Source organism: Perca fluviatilis, chromosome 3 (genome assembly GCF_010015445.1).
Source record: "Perca fluviatilis chromosome 3, GENO_Pfluv_1.0, whole genome shotgun sequence".
NCBI lineage: Eukaryota > Metazoa > Chordata > Actinopteri > Perciformes > Percidae > Perca > Perca fluviatilis.
Genome location: NC_053114.1, coordinates 26,929,252 through 26,945,211, shown reverse-complemented (window position 1 = coordinate 26,945,211; position 15,960 = coordinate 26,929,252). Strand labels below are relative to the sequence as shown.

The 15,960-nt window shown below is 40.5% G+C and overlaps 1 protein-coding gene across 1 annotated transcript; it reads right to left on the bottom strand.

Annotated features, from left to right (window-relative positions):
* Positions 1–617: 617 nt before the first annotated feature.
* sltm (SAFB-like, transcription modulator) lies at positions 618–14,384 on the bottom strand. The gene is made up of 20 exons (XM_039794327.1): positions 14,218–14,384; positions 12,964–13,057; positions 12,821–12,876; positions 12,087–12,114; positions 10,012–10,756; positions 9,368–9,411; positions 9,129–9,238; positions 8,624–8,773; positions 8,411–8,523; positions 8,172–8,332; positions 7,968–8,068; positions 7,793–7,849; positions 7,551–7,690; positions 7,272–7,452; positions 5,704–5,828; positions 5,244–5,417; positions 3,894–4,205; positions 3,638–3,788; positions 3,101–3,255; positions 618–1,351 (listed from the first exon to the last, which is right to left on the bottom strand). Exons 1-20 carry the CDS (start codon positions 14,350–14,352, stop codon positions 1,240–1,242), a joined length of 3,144 nt encoding a protein of 1,047 aa, XP_039650261.1. The 5' UTR covers positions 14,353–14,384; the 3' UTR covers positions 618–1,239.
* Positions 14,385–15,960: the final 1,576 nt, after the last annotated feature.

The window sequence follows — 15,960 nt, the reverse complement described above, 5'->3', positions numbered from 1 at the left end:
GGATAGGACAACCTGATATGTTTGATCAGATGAATCTTCAAAGTAATGTATTGAGCATAAACTTTAGGGTCAGCGATTGGGTAGGGCGGTCAATAAATCACATCATCAAATTTTGACCCTGGGTTGATCTGGCCATGGTCAGAGGGGAGACAATTAGGCTTTGACGACAATCCGCACAAATCATCCTGCTCATCAGTTTCCTGCAGTTTGATCAAGCTTTACCAACCACTTCTGAGCCGCGCGTAGGGGAAAGTGTACGACAATCTAAGTACATGCAGTGCAGAGGTGGTCGTGTTGGTCCAACTATAACAAAAAATAAATAAAAAAATAACCAGTTCTTAAAAGAAAGGCTTATTAACAGTCTAGAAATGACTATATCCATGTTATACATTTGAGTTGTCATCCCAAATGTTTCCAACAATGTTCAAACCCAGAGAAATCTGTAATTTTATTCAACGACACAGAGCATGTTACTAGGTCGCCTGTCGATGGCATCATATAACCGTTGATCCCTTTAGTTGCTTTAACTTCTGTCAATAAATCCATGAAAAAAATAAATAAAAAGAACCAGGGGTTATGGTCTTTCGGGCACTCGGACACCATTGAATGCTCTGCAGTGACAGATTTGAAAGTCAAATTTTATTTCAGACAGGCCTTTAAGTTATTCAACTGGCATTTGAGAGGTATTTTGCTACAATGCAGGGTAGCTTACAGTTTGACATTGTTTTAGCAAATCCAACTACTCTTTACAAAACAGGACATCCACAGCAAGTATGACTTAAAAAAAAAAGAAAATACTCCAATGTCATCAGTTTCCTCACAGAGAAACATCCAAATAGGTGAATGATCCCTTACACTTCATGAGCTCTATAATACACTAAAATAAGAAATATTACACAGGAAAACTGAGTGGGACATTAGACTAATGAAAATGTACATACGACACTCAGAGGAGAAGTTGGTAACACTTGAAAACGTGTTCCAAAGACCTAGGGGCTGTACAATATCTACTGTAAATATAAGTAAAACGTGTGCACAGGGTTGTTAAATGTTAACAGCTGAACTGTCAGGAAAACCCTACACCGAGGTAAACACTTGTCTATACAAAATAAAATAGTGATCAACCTCATGCCTACAAATGTGCCACCTAAAACAGGTGATACTCTTTTAAAAAAAAAAAAAAAAAAAAAAAGAAAAATCTTTTTTGAGGTGCTTTAAAGTGACAGAATTTGGTTGCAGTTAGAACGGCCGCGGTGTTCCTTTGAAGGGCTTGAATCCACCCACGTTGCCACCACTGGGAATGGAGTTGTTGGTGATCTGTACAATTCGGTTCATTCCAGACGAAGAGTGACTGCACACAGAAAAACAAGTCCCAGGTGTAAGGAGAGAAAAGGGATCATACAGTTTAGTTTTGTCATCATTTGTTTCTAAGTGTGATATACAGGGTATCTGCACATTTAATGACTTTTAAGACCTTTAAGTCCTCTTAAAAAAAAAAAAAAAAAAAACACGACTAAAAAATAAAAACAGGAAAAAGTTCAGCGCGACACGACACAGAATGGTGTGGCCAAGCAGCACACAGCTCGCCACCAGAACCACGCTCCAGACGGTCACAGGGACACGACAACTTTTATACCAAGTGCTGATTCGCCTTACAACCCTGGCCAGTGTTGGGCAAGTTACTTACAAAATGTAATACATTATTAATTACTAGTTACTGTCATTTGAGAGTAATAGTTATATTACAATATTACTGCCTCTGAATTGTAATGCTTTACACTACTTTTGCGTTACTTTCACCAAAATTATAGCAGAAGTATGACTTGGCAGGTAGCTATTGTGAATTTTACCACGGGATCAACAAAGTCTCATCTTTATCCACTTTAATACATCATAATTTATTCATATTATTTAGTATTATTAATCTGAAGCTGCAAAGTAACTAAAGCTATAAACTAAATAGTTAAGCAAAACGTACAATAGTCTACTTGACTCTGAATTGTGGTGGACTAGAAGTAGCCTAATAAGAAAATGTGCCGAAATGTTTCGCGGTGTTGGTGAATTCTTAAAAAAAACAAACGCCTTAAGACCAGATAACGCCTTATCATAAATTCCAGATTTTAAGACTTTTCCAGACCTTAAAAATCAAAAGTTTTATTTAAAGTGATGGTTCGGAGTAATTCACCCTAGGGTCCTTTGCACGTTGACCTCGAGCCAAACACCCCCCACAGAAGCTTTTTTTCACCTAGGTCGAACATTGGGCGAGTTAACGCTACTCTACGCTATCAGCTGAATAGCTTAGCGCAGGGGCTAACGGACCCACGTTTGTATCTTGTAAGTTACCCCACTAATAATGCCCGAAATGATACCAAACGTCTACAAGTAGTACAAATAGGTTATGCTCTCATAAAACGATGGATTGGAAAGTTTGTAAGTACACCAGAAGTTTATGTAAATAACACTTGCCTGCTGGCTTCTGCTCTCTGCTGTTGTTGTTGCTGCTGTGAGACGAGTGCTTAGGGCTGTCTACAAATTACTACACTGAAAAGAGTTACAACAAAAATATTTAATTCAATGATTAAATAAGGTAATGTCTCCAAACTTACCTCAATTATTACTTGTCTCCTGCTGGTTATACTACAGCACTTACTTTGAAAAAAAAGTTAAAATAAATATTTTTGTTGCATCTCTTTTCGGTGTTGTAATTTGTAGACGGCCCTAAGCACTCGTCTTACAGCAGCAACAACAGCAGAGAGCAGAAGCAAGCAGGCAAGTGTTATTTACATAAACTTCTGGTGTACTTACAAACTTTCCAATCCATCGTTTAGGCATAGGCATAACCTATTTGTACTACTTGTAGACGTTTGGTATCATTCGGGCAATTATTAGTGGGGTAATTTACGAGATACAAACGTGGGTCCGTTAGCCCCTGCGCTAAGCTATTCAGCTGATAACGCTACTCTAGCTAACTCTCCCAATGTAAGACCCAGGTGAAAAAAGCTTCTGGGGGGTGTTTGGCTCAAGGTCATGGTGCAAAGGACCCTAGGGTGAATTACTCCGAACCATCCCTTTAAGACTTTTTAAAGTCTTAAAGGTATACCTTGAAGCAGCCATCATGCTGCCCCGGCTGGCTCCCATTCTGCGATTATCAGGGTAGCCCCTGCCCTGGGAGCTAGATCCACCGTGCCACTCCTTCCTCAGTCCCTGATCCCTGCTGTGACGCTCCACCACGACCTGGCGACCAGAGCTGAATGGCTGCAGAGACAGACAAAGAGATTTGGAGTCTGGAGCCAGTCTTCTATGAATTGTTAAATGTACACATGGGCTACAGCTTGAGATTGAACCTTTGTTGTTAAAAACTCCAGACGTAGTAAAATATGGCTATTTTCAAGTGAAAAACTGCAAGACTGGACTAACATTTCATCAACACTAGTACACTAAAAACGTTCATTTCTACAGCTGAGTAGAGCGCTAAGGATTTTTTATTATTCCTTGTTTATTAGTAAATTAGTAAAGTCCTTTTTGCATTTCAATCACTAAGTTAATTCCATTTCTGTAGATTGACTATTCCATTTTTGCATGACCTGTCAATATCCTTGTACTAACTCAAACTCTCTCAAAAAGAAGGTAGGCTGACCTGTCCACTCATGACCATGGGTCTCCCTTCATCACGATCATTGAAGCTGCTCCTTCCGCGGCTGGCCGAGGAGCCACCTCTAAGTACAGGGACATCTCTGCCCGATCGCTCTGCACGCATGCGCATAGGTCCTCTGTTTAACCCAGCATTACTGCAGAAAATTTAAAACAAAGAAATTAGCTGTCACTGATCGAGGGAGGGAGGGAGGGAGGGGGTAACGACAATGCTTCATGTTCAAAAACAGAATTTCTTTTACCGCATATCTCCCTTGTTTGCGTTTATGCCACCATCATTCTTCCATCCATGCCCTCCATCCCTGGGTGAGCGGTTGTGCGACATGCCAGGCATTGTAGCTCTGGCTCCCATAGGGCGATCCTGCATGGGCACAGGCCGCCTCTCATCCCTGTCCCTGCGGTCGGTGTCCCGGAGTTCGGTGCGCTGAGGAGGAGGTGGCTCAGCTCTGCGGACTGTTTCAAAGTTCTTTGGGAAGCGCTCAAAGCCAGAGCTCTCTCTGTGAGGAGCAGGGCGACTCTTCTTTACCTCTGGCTCACCGTCAAACCGGTTACGTCTTGCAACAAAACAAGAACCAAAATTGGATTAGTCACATCACAAAAAGTCAAATTAGCAAAAAGCAACATAAAACAGATAATCGGGTTCTTTCCTTCGGTGACATGTCAAAGTTAGGGCTGTCAATCGATTAAAATATTTTAATTGTGATTATATCGCATGATTGTTCACAGTTAACTCGTGATTAATCACAATTTCTTCCTAAATTTACTGTAAAAAAAAAAAAAAGGATATTTTTCAACTTTTAATGCTCAAGTGGTATTTGAGACTCGACATATTCCGGTGGTAACTCAATTCATATCGACAGTACGTGCAAATAATTTAAGTCTTGTCGAGGGAACCACCGGGCTTTGAAACTGAACTTGCCATTCAAAAGAGCATTTTCTTTATCCATTTCTCCTCATGGAGAGAATTGCTTTATAATGATCACCAATTTAGTTATAAATATAAGTAATACAGCCTGTTACTCAGAACGGGAAGTTTCTTTAGATAAAGTGTGTGGCTCATTAAAGAGCCTTTTGTTTGTGATTCAGGATCAGGTTTAACCTCCGAAGCCCTGCCTCTTCGACCGTACACCATAGCCATGGCGGTCACCGTCTTCCTTCTGGCGTGCTCGGTGTTAGGTGGCGGCATTGAGAATTATGTTCTCCAGGAACACGTTCAGCACACCGCGAGTCTCCTTGTAGATTAGACCAGAAATGCGCTTCACTCCGCCGCATCGAGCCAGATGGCATATTTGGTGATCCCCTGGATGTTATCACGGAGCACTTTACGGTTTCTGCTAGCCATACACAACGTTACGGCATGCATTACTGCTGCATCGCTTCCCGATTTCCCAAACTACGGAGCAGGCCGAGGCCCTAAATCACAGAACGTGCATGCGGTAATTGCACGTCACAAAACTTTGAGGTGTTACAGGAATTTGGGTTATCACATTATTTTGACAGCCCTAGTCGTAATATCTTCTGTAAAAAAGGCCTCGTTACGAATAATGTTCCCACAATGACTACTTCAATTCCTTTGGTTTCACCACTTGTACCTGTCAAACGTGTTAGGCTGCTCGGCAGCAGCCTCCGGAAAGCGACCCCTTTCCCGAGGAGTGAAGTTTGAAAAGCGGTTCTGCTGCCGGTTGTAGTTGGAGCCTTGGTTCAAACGGACATCAGAGTCAGACTGCATCTTCTTGTTGCCATTCCAATAGGAATCATCTCTCCGGCTAAGACATTAAATACAAACGTACCACATGAGTAATGAGCTTGGATAGGTAAAGTATTTAATACTGCGCTATCATTAATGCAACATTAGAACACAACATTGTTTGCTTAAAGAGGTTGATGTAAAGTAAAACCTCCCTCAAAGCCACTGAGCAGCTAAACAAACCCGTATGGCTGCAGATAAAATGCTAAAATATCTACGTTTGAGTCCTCACTTATGTCCAACTTTGATCATAATCACACCACCATGAAACTGCTGAGGGACAACAATTCAAATACTGTATATACCCATGTTCCACCTCCCGGCCCCTTTTGAGGTTGTTTCTCTTTTCTTGGTCATAACGGAGCTGCTCCTGCTGCCTCCGCAGCTCCTCACGTTCACGTGCCATGCGTTCTGCCTCTTTACGTCGTTCCTGAAGGAGGTAATAGAATGCCTCAATTAAAATGAATTACTGAGAGACGTGAAACCGCTATACGCTTATAAGCAGTAAGAAAATCCCAGTCTGAGTGGGTTGAACAACTTTCTAAAAACAATTTGGAAGCATTGAAAAACAAGTGGTAAATTACACAAGCCAACTTATTCTTGCCTATGAACACAGCTGTCTATAGGGTTGGGTATCGTTGGGTATCGTTGGGTATCGTTGGGTATCGTTGGGTCCCCCCCCCCTCCCCCCGATACCAGTGCTAAATCGATACTTTTAAAACTGTGCCGGTGTCTAAATTGATGCCTGAACCGAAATATATTTGTAATGTACATAAGAGGGAAAAAAAAATTAAATGATTGATTAATAATGTAATAACCATAAGTTATAACAATGACTTATTTCACCAGTAAATTTCTGGTAAACGACAAAAACAAGCACCAGATGGGAAATGGGCATTTTACAATAACTTTGAATGCACCACAAGGCTGGCGAGTTTCAAGTAAACGCACCGTCTGTGTTTTTCTGACAATGGAAGCTGCGTTGTTGGAATTCTCTACAGGGAAATTCAGTCACACTTTACACCGCTTAACATAAGCTGTCAGCATTTTAACCATTGTGTTTAATCCAGCTACTAGCTAATGCAGGCATGAAACGGGTCAGGGGTGAAAAAGGTGATAAGGATATTACCCCTCTGGGGGAGGCTGCTGCCCCCGGAAGAACATTTTAAATATTCCATATTTTAAAGCATCAATCTGATGCATTTTGAGATGCATTTTTTACCAACCAACAGTGTAATATTTCAATATGCACTCATTAAAGTTAATTTGACTGGCAAGTGCTAAACGGCTTCCCGTCTCCACCCTTTTCCTCGTCTTCTATTCATGCCCAGCGCCATTTATTTGTACATGCTCCAAGTTTGATAAACTCTGCCTGGTGGAAGTTCGATGATTGGTTAAATCCAGTGCATCAAAACAAATCCCATGTGGACTTTTTAATTTATTTATTTTTCTAAAATAGTCATACGCCAGAAATCGGGTAACAGGCCCGAGTACTTAACCCCCCCCCCCAAAAACATTTTCTCATTGAATCTATACAATACACGTAGGTCACCTATTTTGGTTTCAAAACGGCGAATTTCGCCAAAAGGTGAGTGATTTTCATGTCCGCTAACGGTAACGTAGCGTTACGTGCAGCAATGCTTCTGAAAAAAAGAAAAAATAAATAAAAAGAGTCAGGTATTGAAATTTCCATTCTTATTTCGGTCTCGTTACTACCGTTTACGTCGGAACCGGTGCCCTATTGGCACCGCGTTTTGGTACCCAACCCTAGCTGTCTATCCCCTTTATTCCACTGCACACCTGAAATGCCAGACTGCAACTGGACTGCAAGCCTGGACTGTGGAAAGAGCAAATTTGTTCATGCTCAATGTACCTGCTCTATACGGATTCGTTCCCTTTCAAGCCGCTCCCTCTCCAAGCGCTCCCTTTCTAGTTTTTGTCTTTCCATCTCAAGTCTCTGGCGCTCCCGAAGAAGGTTCTCCCGTTCTTCACGCTCCCGTAACAGACGGACGCGCTCACGCTCTCGGCGTTCTTGTTCGGCAATTTCACGCCGCCTAAAAACAAAAACACACAATTAGTCTTAGAACTTTCAGACAATGAATCATCAATAGTTAAAAATAAATAATTCATTTTACATCTACTAAATGTGTACCTGCGCAACTCTATGGCTCTACGGACACGCTCCAGACGAGCCATCCGTTCACGCATCCTCTGCTCCTTCATCTTCTCAAAAGGCAGGATGTCTTCCCCCTTGTTAATAAAAGGTCGCTGTTTGTCTCTCATCATCTCTAACTGGAAGGGTAAAATACAAATTAAAGTAAAAAAAAAAAAAAGCTCAATAGTTAAAGCATGTTAAAAGCAAATACAAAGCTATACGTCGATCAAGACTTTTACCTCTTCGGGAGAAATTAACCATTTTGGCCGTCTTTGAACATTCATGTTGACAAAGGGCTGAAAAGGTTTTGAACAGAATATTATTTAACATCTGATGGCAAATTTTAAATAAGAGAGAGAGAGAATATATATATATATATTTATTAATTCAATCAAATACAAACAAAGGTCTTACTTTATCAAAATACCTTCCCCTTCTGAAAGGTCTCATTTTGCCAAAATTAGAATCTCCTTTGGGATAATGTGCCACCACCATCTTGCCTGGGCTCTTTGTCCCTAGAACAAAAGAAAATATATATAATCAGAGAGGACATACATATACTTATTGATAAACTCAAAGGGATTCTCTCAAATACAGATGAAGAGGAGTAAAACCTACACCCATGCTTTCTGTCATCTTTTTTCGAAGAATCTTGCCCTGAGTTAGATGAAACAGACTCAGATTTTCCACTTCTGACCTCCTGTTTCTTGGATAAATCTTTTTCCTTTTCTGAGAGTTTATCCAATTTCTTGTCCTCTTTTTTGTAAGATGGCTGTGCTCTATACGAAAGGACAACAAATAGGTTAAATGTGCTTTCAATCAACAAATTAGCTTTTCAACTTTTTCCTGTCACCCACTTGTTAGTTGGTTTTATTCCTGTGGAACTGCGCTTATCACTTGATTTGCTGGAACTTGCAATGTCCTCTGCTTCCTTTTTTGAGCCTTCTTTTTTGAACGGATCATTTTTGGCCTGAAAAAACAGCGAAATATAAATTTTCCACAAAAAAGGGTTGCATTAGACCAATCAAGGTCTCATACTATTTGGACTCTACAGCTGCTTCCTAAATTACCCTTTCAACGTATATCTGCTGTCCGTGGAGCTCTGTACAGTCAAGGTGGGAGACACAGCGCGTCACCTCTGTACTGGAAGACATCGTCACCAAGCCATAACACTTTGAACCAGGACTGCGAGCATTTGTAACCACCTTGGCGCTTAAAACCTGTTGGCAACAAATTTCAGCTAGTAAAAATTATCGGGTTACCCTTACACTTAACATTACATCCAAATTGTGAGGGCTACCATTCGCTAAACCAAAACAACTCAACCTTATCAGGCTGATTAACAGTCCCAAGCTTACCATACTGTCATATAAACTAATTAAGGTTACCATAACGCTACTACTCGCTGACCCAGTCCGCCAACCCCCCTCCCCTCCAAAATATCAAAAACTTATTGAATCTACACAAATCCCACGAATGACCCCATTTGGGATACAAAGCGGAGCTTTTTGCCAAAAGGTGACACGTTTGCATCCCCCTCATTCATCCAAAAACAAAACTGCACACGTTATTTACCTTTCCATATTTGCCAAACAGGTTCTTTAGATCAGCTGCTTTGGTGTTTGAAGACAGGCCGCTCACCCATATGTTACGAGAAGAGCTGTTGTTGCTACTGCTGATGACTCCTGATAAAGATGTTTTCCAGAACACATTCAGCAGTCATTGGGTATGAAATATATTGCATCAAGTTAAATGAAATGGGAAAAGTGATTCACTGGGTTTCCATTTCAACAACATTTAAACAGAATTCTTACCCTTTTCATCTTTTGCAGCTTTTCCATCTCTGTCTCTTGAAGAGCTACAAAGCAAATGTTGCAACAAACAGGAAGTGAGTGAATGTAAATTTACCTGTGTAAAGTGATAAGCATCTAGTGGAATAAAACACCTTATTTTGTACTTTTCAGAAAAAAAAAAATCCTGTGGGCAAGGCGTGGATCTGAACCAATGTCTCACAGGCTTCATTGCTTTTCCAGTGGTGAGACGGGTCAGGTTGACAGCCAATTTATTCCCTGGACCAATGAAATCTTCGGAGGTTTGTTCAACATCACAGCGAATCATTTGACCAAAAAGAAGGAAAAAAACAACAAAAAAAAAAAACAATGCCATCACGGGGACTAATGCTCTTTTACAATGCCTTGGTAGAAACTGGAAATGGCTTTAAAACTGCTGGAAAGGTCAAAGTAACAAAATAAGAAGTTTTCTCAGCTCCTGGTTAATGTCAAAATTTAACCAACTTCAGAAAAATAAATCAAAGTAGTAAATGGCAGGGTTAGGTACATCAGTGAACATTTCCCTTATGGCAAAAAAAAAAAAAAAATCTTGAGGCTACCCACAATGTTGCGTTCTTAGTGAGCTGGACTTGGTAGTAGTATCAAAGAACTGACATAGAAAGACCAACCTCTTTGCTTGACCTGATGCCCCAGTAGCGGAGGGGCCTTTCTTCCCAGAATCCTTTTCTTTGTCTCCCGTTTCAGCTTTCTTCAGGGCCTCTCTGCTGTCTTTCTTCGTGGGCTCACCCCTGGATCCATCATCTTTCTTACCATCTTTGTGGCCCTCGGTCTCTTCCACCTTCTTGTCGTCATCTGGGGCCGTCTCAGCAGAGGCCTCTGGCTCATCAGTGCCCTTCTCGGCCTCTGGATCTGGAAGTCTCATATGTTTACCTGTTTCCAGGAGATCGTCACCATCAACATCTAGGGTGATGGCGTCTTCATTTGGGATTGAGACAGATAGGTGATCATCCTCAGCTTCTTTAGAGGAATTCATGGCTTCAGCATCCATCTCAGCCAGTTCGGTCTCCACCTCTGGCTCGGTCTCCACCTCTGGCTCAGCCTCCCCATCCACCTCTGGGTCGGCGTCCTCATCCACCTCTGGCTCAGCATCTGCATCGACCTCTGGCTCAGCCTCCTCATCCACCTCTGGTCCATCATCTGCATCGACCTCTAGCTCAGCCTCCTCATCCACCTCTGGCTCTGCATGGACATCTGGCTCAGCATCCACCTCTGGGTCAGGCTCTGAATCAGCCGCTACAGCTTCTGACTCTGGTTCAGCCTCAACCAGGGCCTCAGCCTCAGACTGAGCGAGGCTGTCCTCACAGGGGGCAGGCTTAGAATTTTCACGAGTACCATCATCTGTATCAGTTACATCTGAGGGATTTAACAAGGATAAACATGGCAAAACATAACTTTTAACATTGACATGTTGCATGTTACTTCACCTAAAAAGTAGAATAGAAAGCACATTTAGTGTTAATGGTCATCGAGGGCGTAGACACCACTGGAAGACACAAAAACACACACTCTTCATCAATGGGGGATGATTCAGTGCTCTTCATTTCTTGACACATGTAAAGTACTTGAGTCATAATTCATACTGAATCTGCAATTCCAGATGGCTCCTACAATGTGTGGCAGTTCTCCAGGTAGGACTCTTGTGACAAAGTTCAAATGAGGAGGAACAACTCATCAGTTCATGCTTCAGTTTTCTTCCATTTTGCAAAATGCATCCCAAGCTGGTCAGTCCACGGCAAGTCATCCGAGTATTAGGAAATCTTCAATATCTTCCAATATTTCTCCAATAACCAATGTCATCAATGTCTTATCAGCAGATTTCAGAGTACTCTGAAAAAGTTTCATCATCAAATCCAAACGGCTGTAATGAGTCCAGTCAACTGTACGCAAACCATGTGTCCCTTTGGTCACAAAAGTCTATCCTTCCAGTCCCAGGCCATGCTGTATGTCAGTTCTCTTCCAGCTGGCAGGAATATGTGCATTTCTGATGGACATTGTCTGCAATATACAAAGTCTCTTTATCTTTCAGTTGCCTCCTGACTCAAGGTCTCTGCATCTTGAGTGTATAAGAGGAGTCCAGCTGTCCTAGAGCTACCCAATCCCAACCTCATTCACAGGCAGTCACCTGACTAAACCTGTAATAAGGTGTCTGATTCCTGTCGGAAAGGGAGCAAAGTATTCAGACCTGCCCAGTGCTCTTGTCTGTCCACCAATGTTGTCGATCAAAACGTCAACAGGAAAGTGCAATGATCGTCTAGTTCTGTAAGTCGTTGATTCCTTTAATTCATTGGACATAAAGTGTCAGCTTGTTTAGCCTTAACTCTTTGTTTCCCTGCAGAATATGGGAAGTTGAATGCCAGAGGAAACGGAAATCCACAGAAGAAAACTGAACTTCTCCTCAATGTATTTTGAGTAATCCACGGAAATCACATCCAATGGTTCATTTTTGTACCAATTAAAAAAATAATAATAATTGGATTGGTCTTCAGAAATGTCTTCATTTAACATATCCTTGATGCTCCTTTTAGCACATTGTGACCTAGACAGTGTAGTAGCTAGCAGAAGCATAACATACCACTAAATGTAGGTTATGAAATCAATCAGGAGTTTCTTGTCATCATACAGGTTAGCTTAAAGAACAAACAACCTAATGTTAGAATTGGGCATTAGTGCACCATGCACATACCTTTTTCTGATCCATACTCTTCAGTTTCCTAGAAAAGAAAACACTGAGATGAGCTGACAAATATTTCAATGCAACAAAAGATTGATATTACCAAGTGTACAGAATGAATTTCAGTTGTTCCAAGTATATGCTTCTATTTTATAAATCCCTGAAGCATTAATCAAATCTTACAAGATTTTGCACTTTAGACTTTCTAAAGGTTGTAATTTATATCTGAAAACTACATGCTGTAGCTTTAAACTAAGTGCTGACAAACACATTGGCTATGTTTCAGCTAGTGTGAATTAAGTTTGGGTTTTGGAATCAGTTAAGGTGTTAGATGGGAAAGCGTAAGGTCTGAATTGTGTGTGAGAACTTTGTAAACAATATTTCTAAGCACGGTAAGTATCTAAACTACTTTGTCATACATATTTTTTTACACTTTTTCAGACTCTTAACTTCCTGGCAGCCTTCCACTCGTTGGATGGATGTTTATGTGGCCTCCATTGGGGACCCAAACTTTTAAATAAATTCAGGTTTGGCTTCACATAAACCATGTAAACAGCTGTCATTATGGTGATCAGGCTTACACTTTGGTTCAAAACAATTGCTGCTGTTTATGCACAACAACTCTATAAAGAAGGTATAATATGCCATTTTAATGATCATTGTGAGAAAGTCTTATATTAGTATGTAGACATTTTGGCAAGAGGGGCAAAGACAAAAAAGCTTTATTTTATTAATGCCACGGTCACCTTGGAAGACACATCTTCTTCCCATGTGGTGTCCCCATCTGAATCCACTTTTTTACCTGAAAGGTGAAATACATAGACCATGAAAAATCTACTTGCTTTGCCACCCTGTCATATAGATTGGGCTAAATCAATAGCAAGATTACCTTGTCCTTTAGCTTTCCCACCTTTCCGAGTTGATGAGTCAGTTGAAAGCTGGATTTGAATGTTTTCTGTGTCACCATCTTCATCCTCAAGCGCCTTCAAAAAGATTGAACAAAAAACAGTTTCAAATATTTTCCAACAACACTCAATATCCTTATTGTTCATGATTGTTTCAATCAACAATTGTCTAGTCAACTGCAAAGCCATCTGCCTGATAAGACAGAATAAACAGTTAGCTAGATATGATAAAATATTAAAATTGAGAAAAACCAATTAATTCATTAATTAAGTCATTAATCCCACTCAAGTGAAGTGATGACCAAGTGAGTTGTGTTATGCTCGGCACTACTGTAATATCCGGGCCAAGGATATCAGTAAGTAATGCCACTGAATTACTGCAACTACTGATTGTGCACAAATTGTGCTTAAGACTGTAGCACTTATTTAAGCCATTTTATTTAGTTATTTTAAATCAGCCCAGAGTCCATTGGCATACACAAACATTGTATGGCTACCATTCAACATTGAATTGTTTCTGTCTTTTCATAAGGCAGCAAAAGCTGATTATAGATCTTGGGAATACATGTAGATTGAGGTGTAGTAGTGTGGATCCAAAAAGGTGTCAAATGTGAGGTTCTCTTATATACGGCTTTGGGTAGTGAATATGATATATAAGCACACTAAGATGTGAAATTATTGCTACATTTTAACTTTAAATGTCAAGTTCAGCCCGTCATGCCTGTAACATAAAATTGTTTAAAACCTAAAGCAAAACTATTTAGATTCATGGAATTCAATACTGGCTAATGTAAAACCCCAACACGACATGCAGCAAAGGGTGTCAGATTCTACCAGAGCTAGATAGAGGTCCAGTACACATTGACGCTAAGTGTTAGTTAGCTAATTTGGCATCGTGGCGCTTTAAAGATTCAGAAAGCCATTTTCACACATCTTTTCGAAGCACAGACAGCCTACGCAGGCCTTTCGTGTTTGTTGTGCACCCCTTGATTTAGCTACTGCTAAAGTTAACATTAGCTCATAAATAATGCGTGTAGCGTTTCACTTTTTCCAACAGGTGTTTATGTATAGCTAGTATTAGCAGTTTACCTAGTGTGTAGTTAGCTATATAGCCAAAGATAAACAGAGCCAGCAGGCATTTCAACCGTTTAGCCTAGCTAACATTAGCCTTAGCATCCCTCTAACGCATACCCACCTCGGTCACCCTTCTTTGAACAAAGTAGCTTTTTTTTAGTTACCTGTCTCAATCTTGCGAGGAGAACGCTCTTTATACCAGAAGTGTCCAAATTCCTTCGTTTGAGCTCGGATTTAAGATCAACAACTCTTAAATCCGATATTTTCTTGAACTCCGTGGAAATGGCAGCCGTCGCCATTTTACCTCAAGATGAACTGAATTGTGCGCGCGCAGACCGTTTTGCCCAGCTTCTTCTTCGTTGTCTTGTTTTGTTGTCTTTAAATGCCGCATCGCTACCTACTGTAGTGAATGAATAAATGAAAACAAATCGGTGTCCCATAACATATTTCAGGAACAAAATAGTTTAAATCAAATCCATTGTATTTAACCACGCGTCCATTCCCTAATTCAGTGGAAATAAAAGTATGGGAAACCGTAGGAAAGTAGGCTAGTGAAAATGTTCAGTTTAAAGTGACCTGCAACGTTGCCTGCTTTCTTCAGCCCATATGTTAGTGCAAACATGTAGCCTAGCTGTTGATGGTTACTATATTCAGCTGCTTCTCTTGTTGGTCTCAAAAACATGTAGGCTCTCCTCTAGACCCAATCCTAAACTTGCCACGCCAGCCTCTGACACTTGCAGGCAGGGCGTAGATTTGGGGGAGAAAAAAAAGACTAGGGCTCTCATGTTAGGAGAGCCCACAAATACCTATAATATGAATAGTAGTGAATGCAAAAGAGAGGCCCATAGAGAATATGTATAGAGTCCAGAATGTTGTGCTACAACCCCTGTAAATGTAGGCTATGCTCTCACAAACTAGTGTTCTGCACCATACACGCAAGATCTTGGTTTGTGTTGTCTTGCCCCTGTACTTTGTCAATCCTCTGCTTTATATATGTATTTGTGTCCCTATTGTGTACAACTCTTCAAGCTGTTTAATCAGCTGTATGTGTAAATTTGCTTGGCAAAACCTACACTTTTTTTTTTTGACAGAATTGCTTCCCTTGTCATTTTCTGTTAGAGTCAGCAGTTTACCTTTCTCTCTTCTGCAGGAAGCAGGCTCCTTAGATCTTCTTCAGCTCCATTTTAGCTGTGAAATCTGCACCTTAGGTCTCTGGTCAAGTGTGAGGCACACACCAGGTCAGACATGGATTCAATAATGTTTCTAATAACTATACAGATCCTAAAATGTCATTACTATAGATAATATAATTCTAATGCAACATATATGTCCCACTTATTCTTTATCATATAATAGTGACGATAGTTGACAATACTGAAACATCTGCTGTCATGTTAAAGACCAATCAGAGACACAACTCCATTTTAAATCCATAATTTAACACACACACAAGAGCTGCAATCCCACTAAATCTCACATGCACACCAAATACAGTAGCACCCTAAATCTTGACATCTAACATTAACATAAACATTACAAAACCTATATATTTTACAAAAATAACTACATGTTTATTATGTGTGATCAGGTTTATCTCTGTTAATGTTCATGTGCGAATTGGATGTCATATTTCTCTACATTTCAATTCCATCAGTCAGCACATGCATGTAGGCCTACAAAGGGTCACAAGATAACTAGGCCTACTGGGATAAGAAATGTATTCCATTTTAAATTATGGATATTTTCTGGCATTTTATGCCATTTTCTCATGAAATTCTGCACAATTTACCTCTTCAGCCATCTAACAAATATTCAAATTAAACTGTGAAGGGAAACCCGCCCTCTGATTGAGCTGCACAAAAGGGTCACAAGTAGACGTGGCTTCATGTTATTCACTAACATTGTAA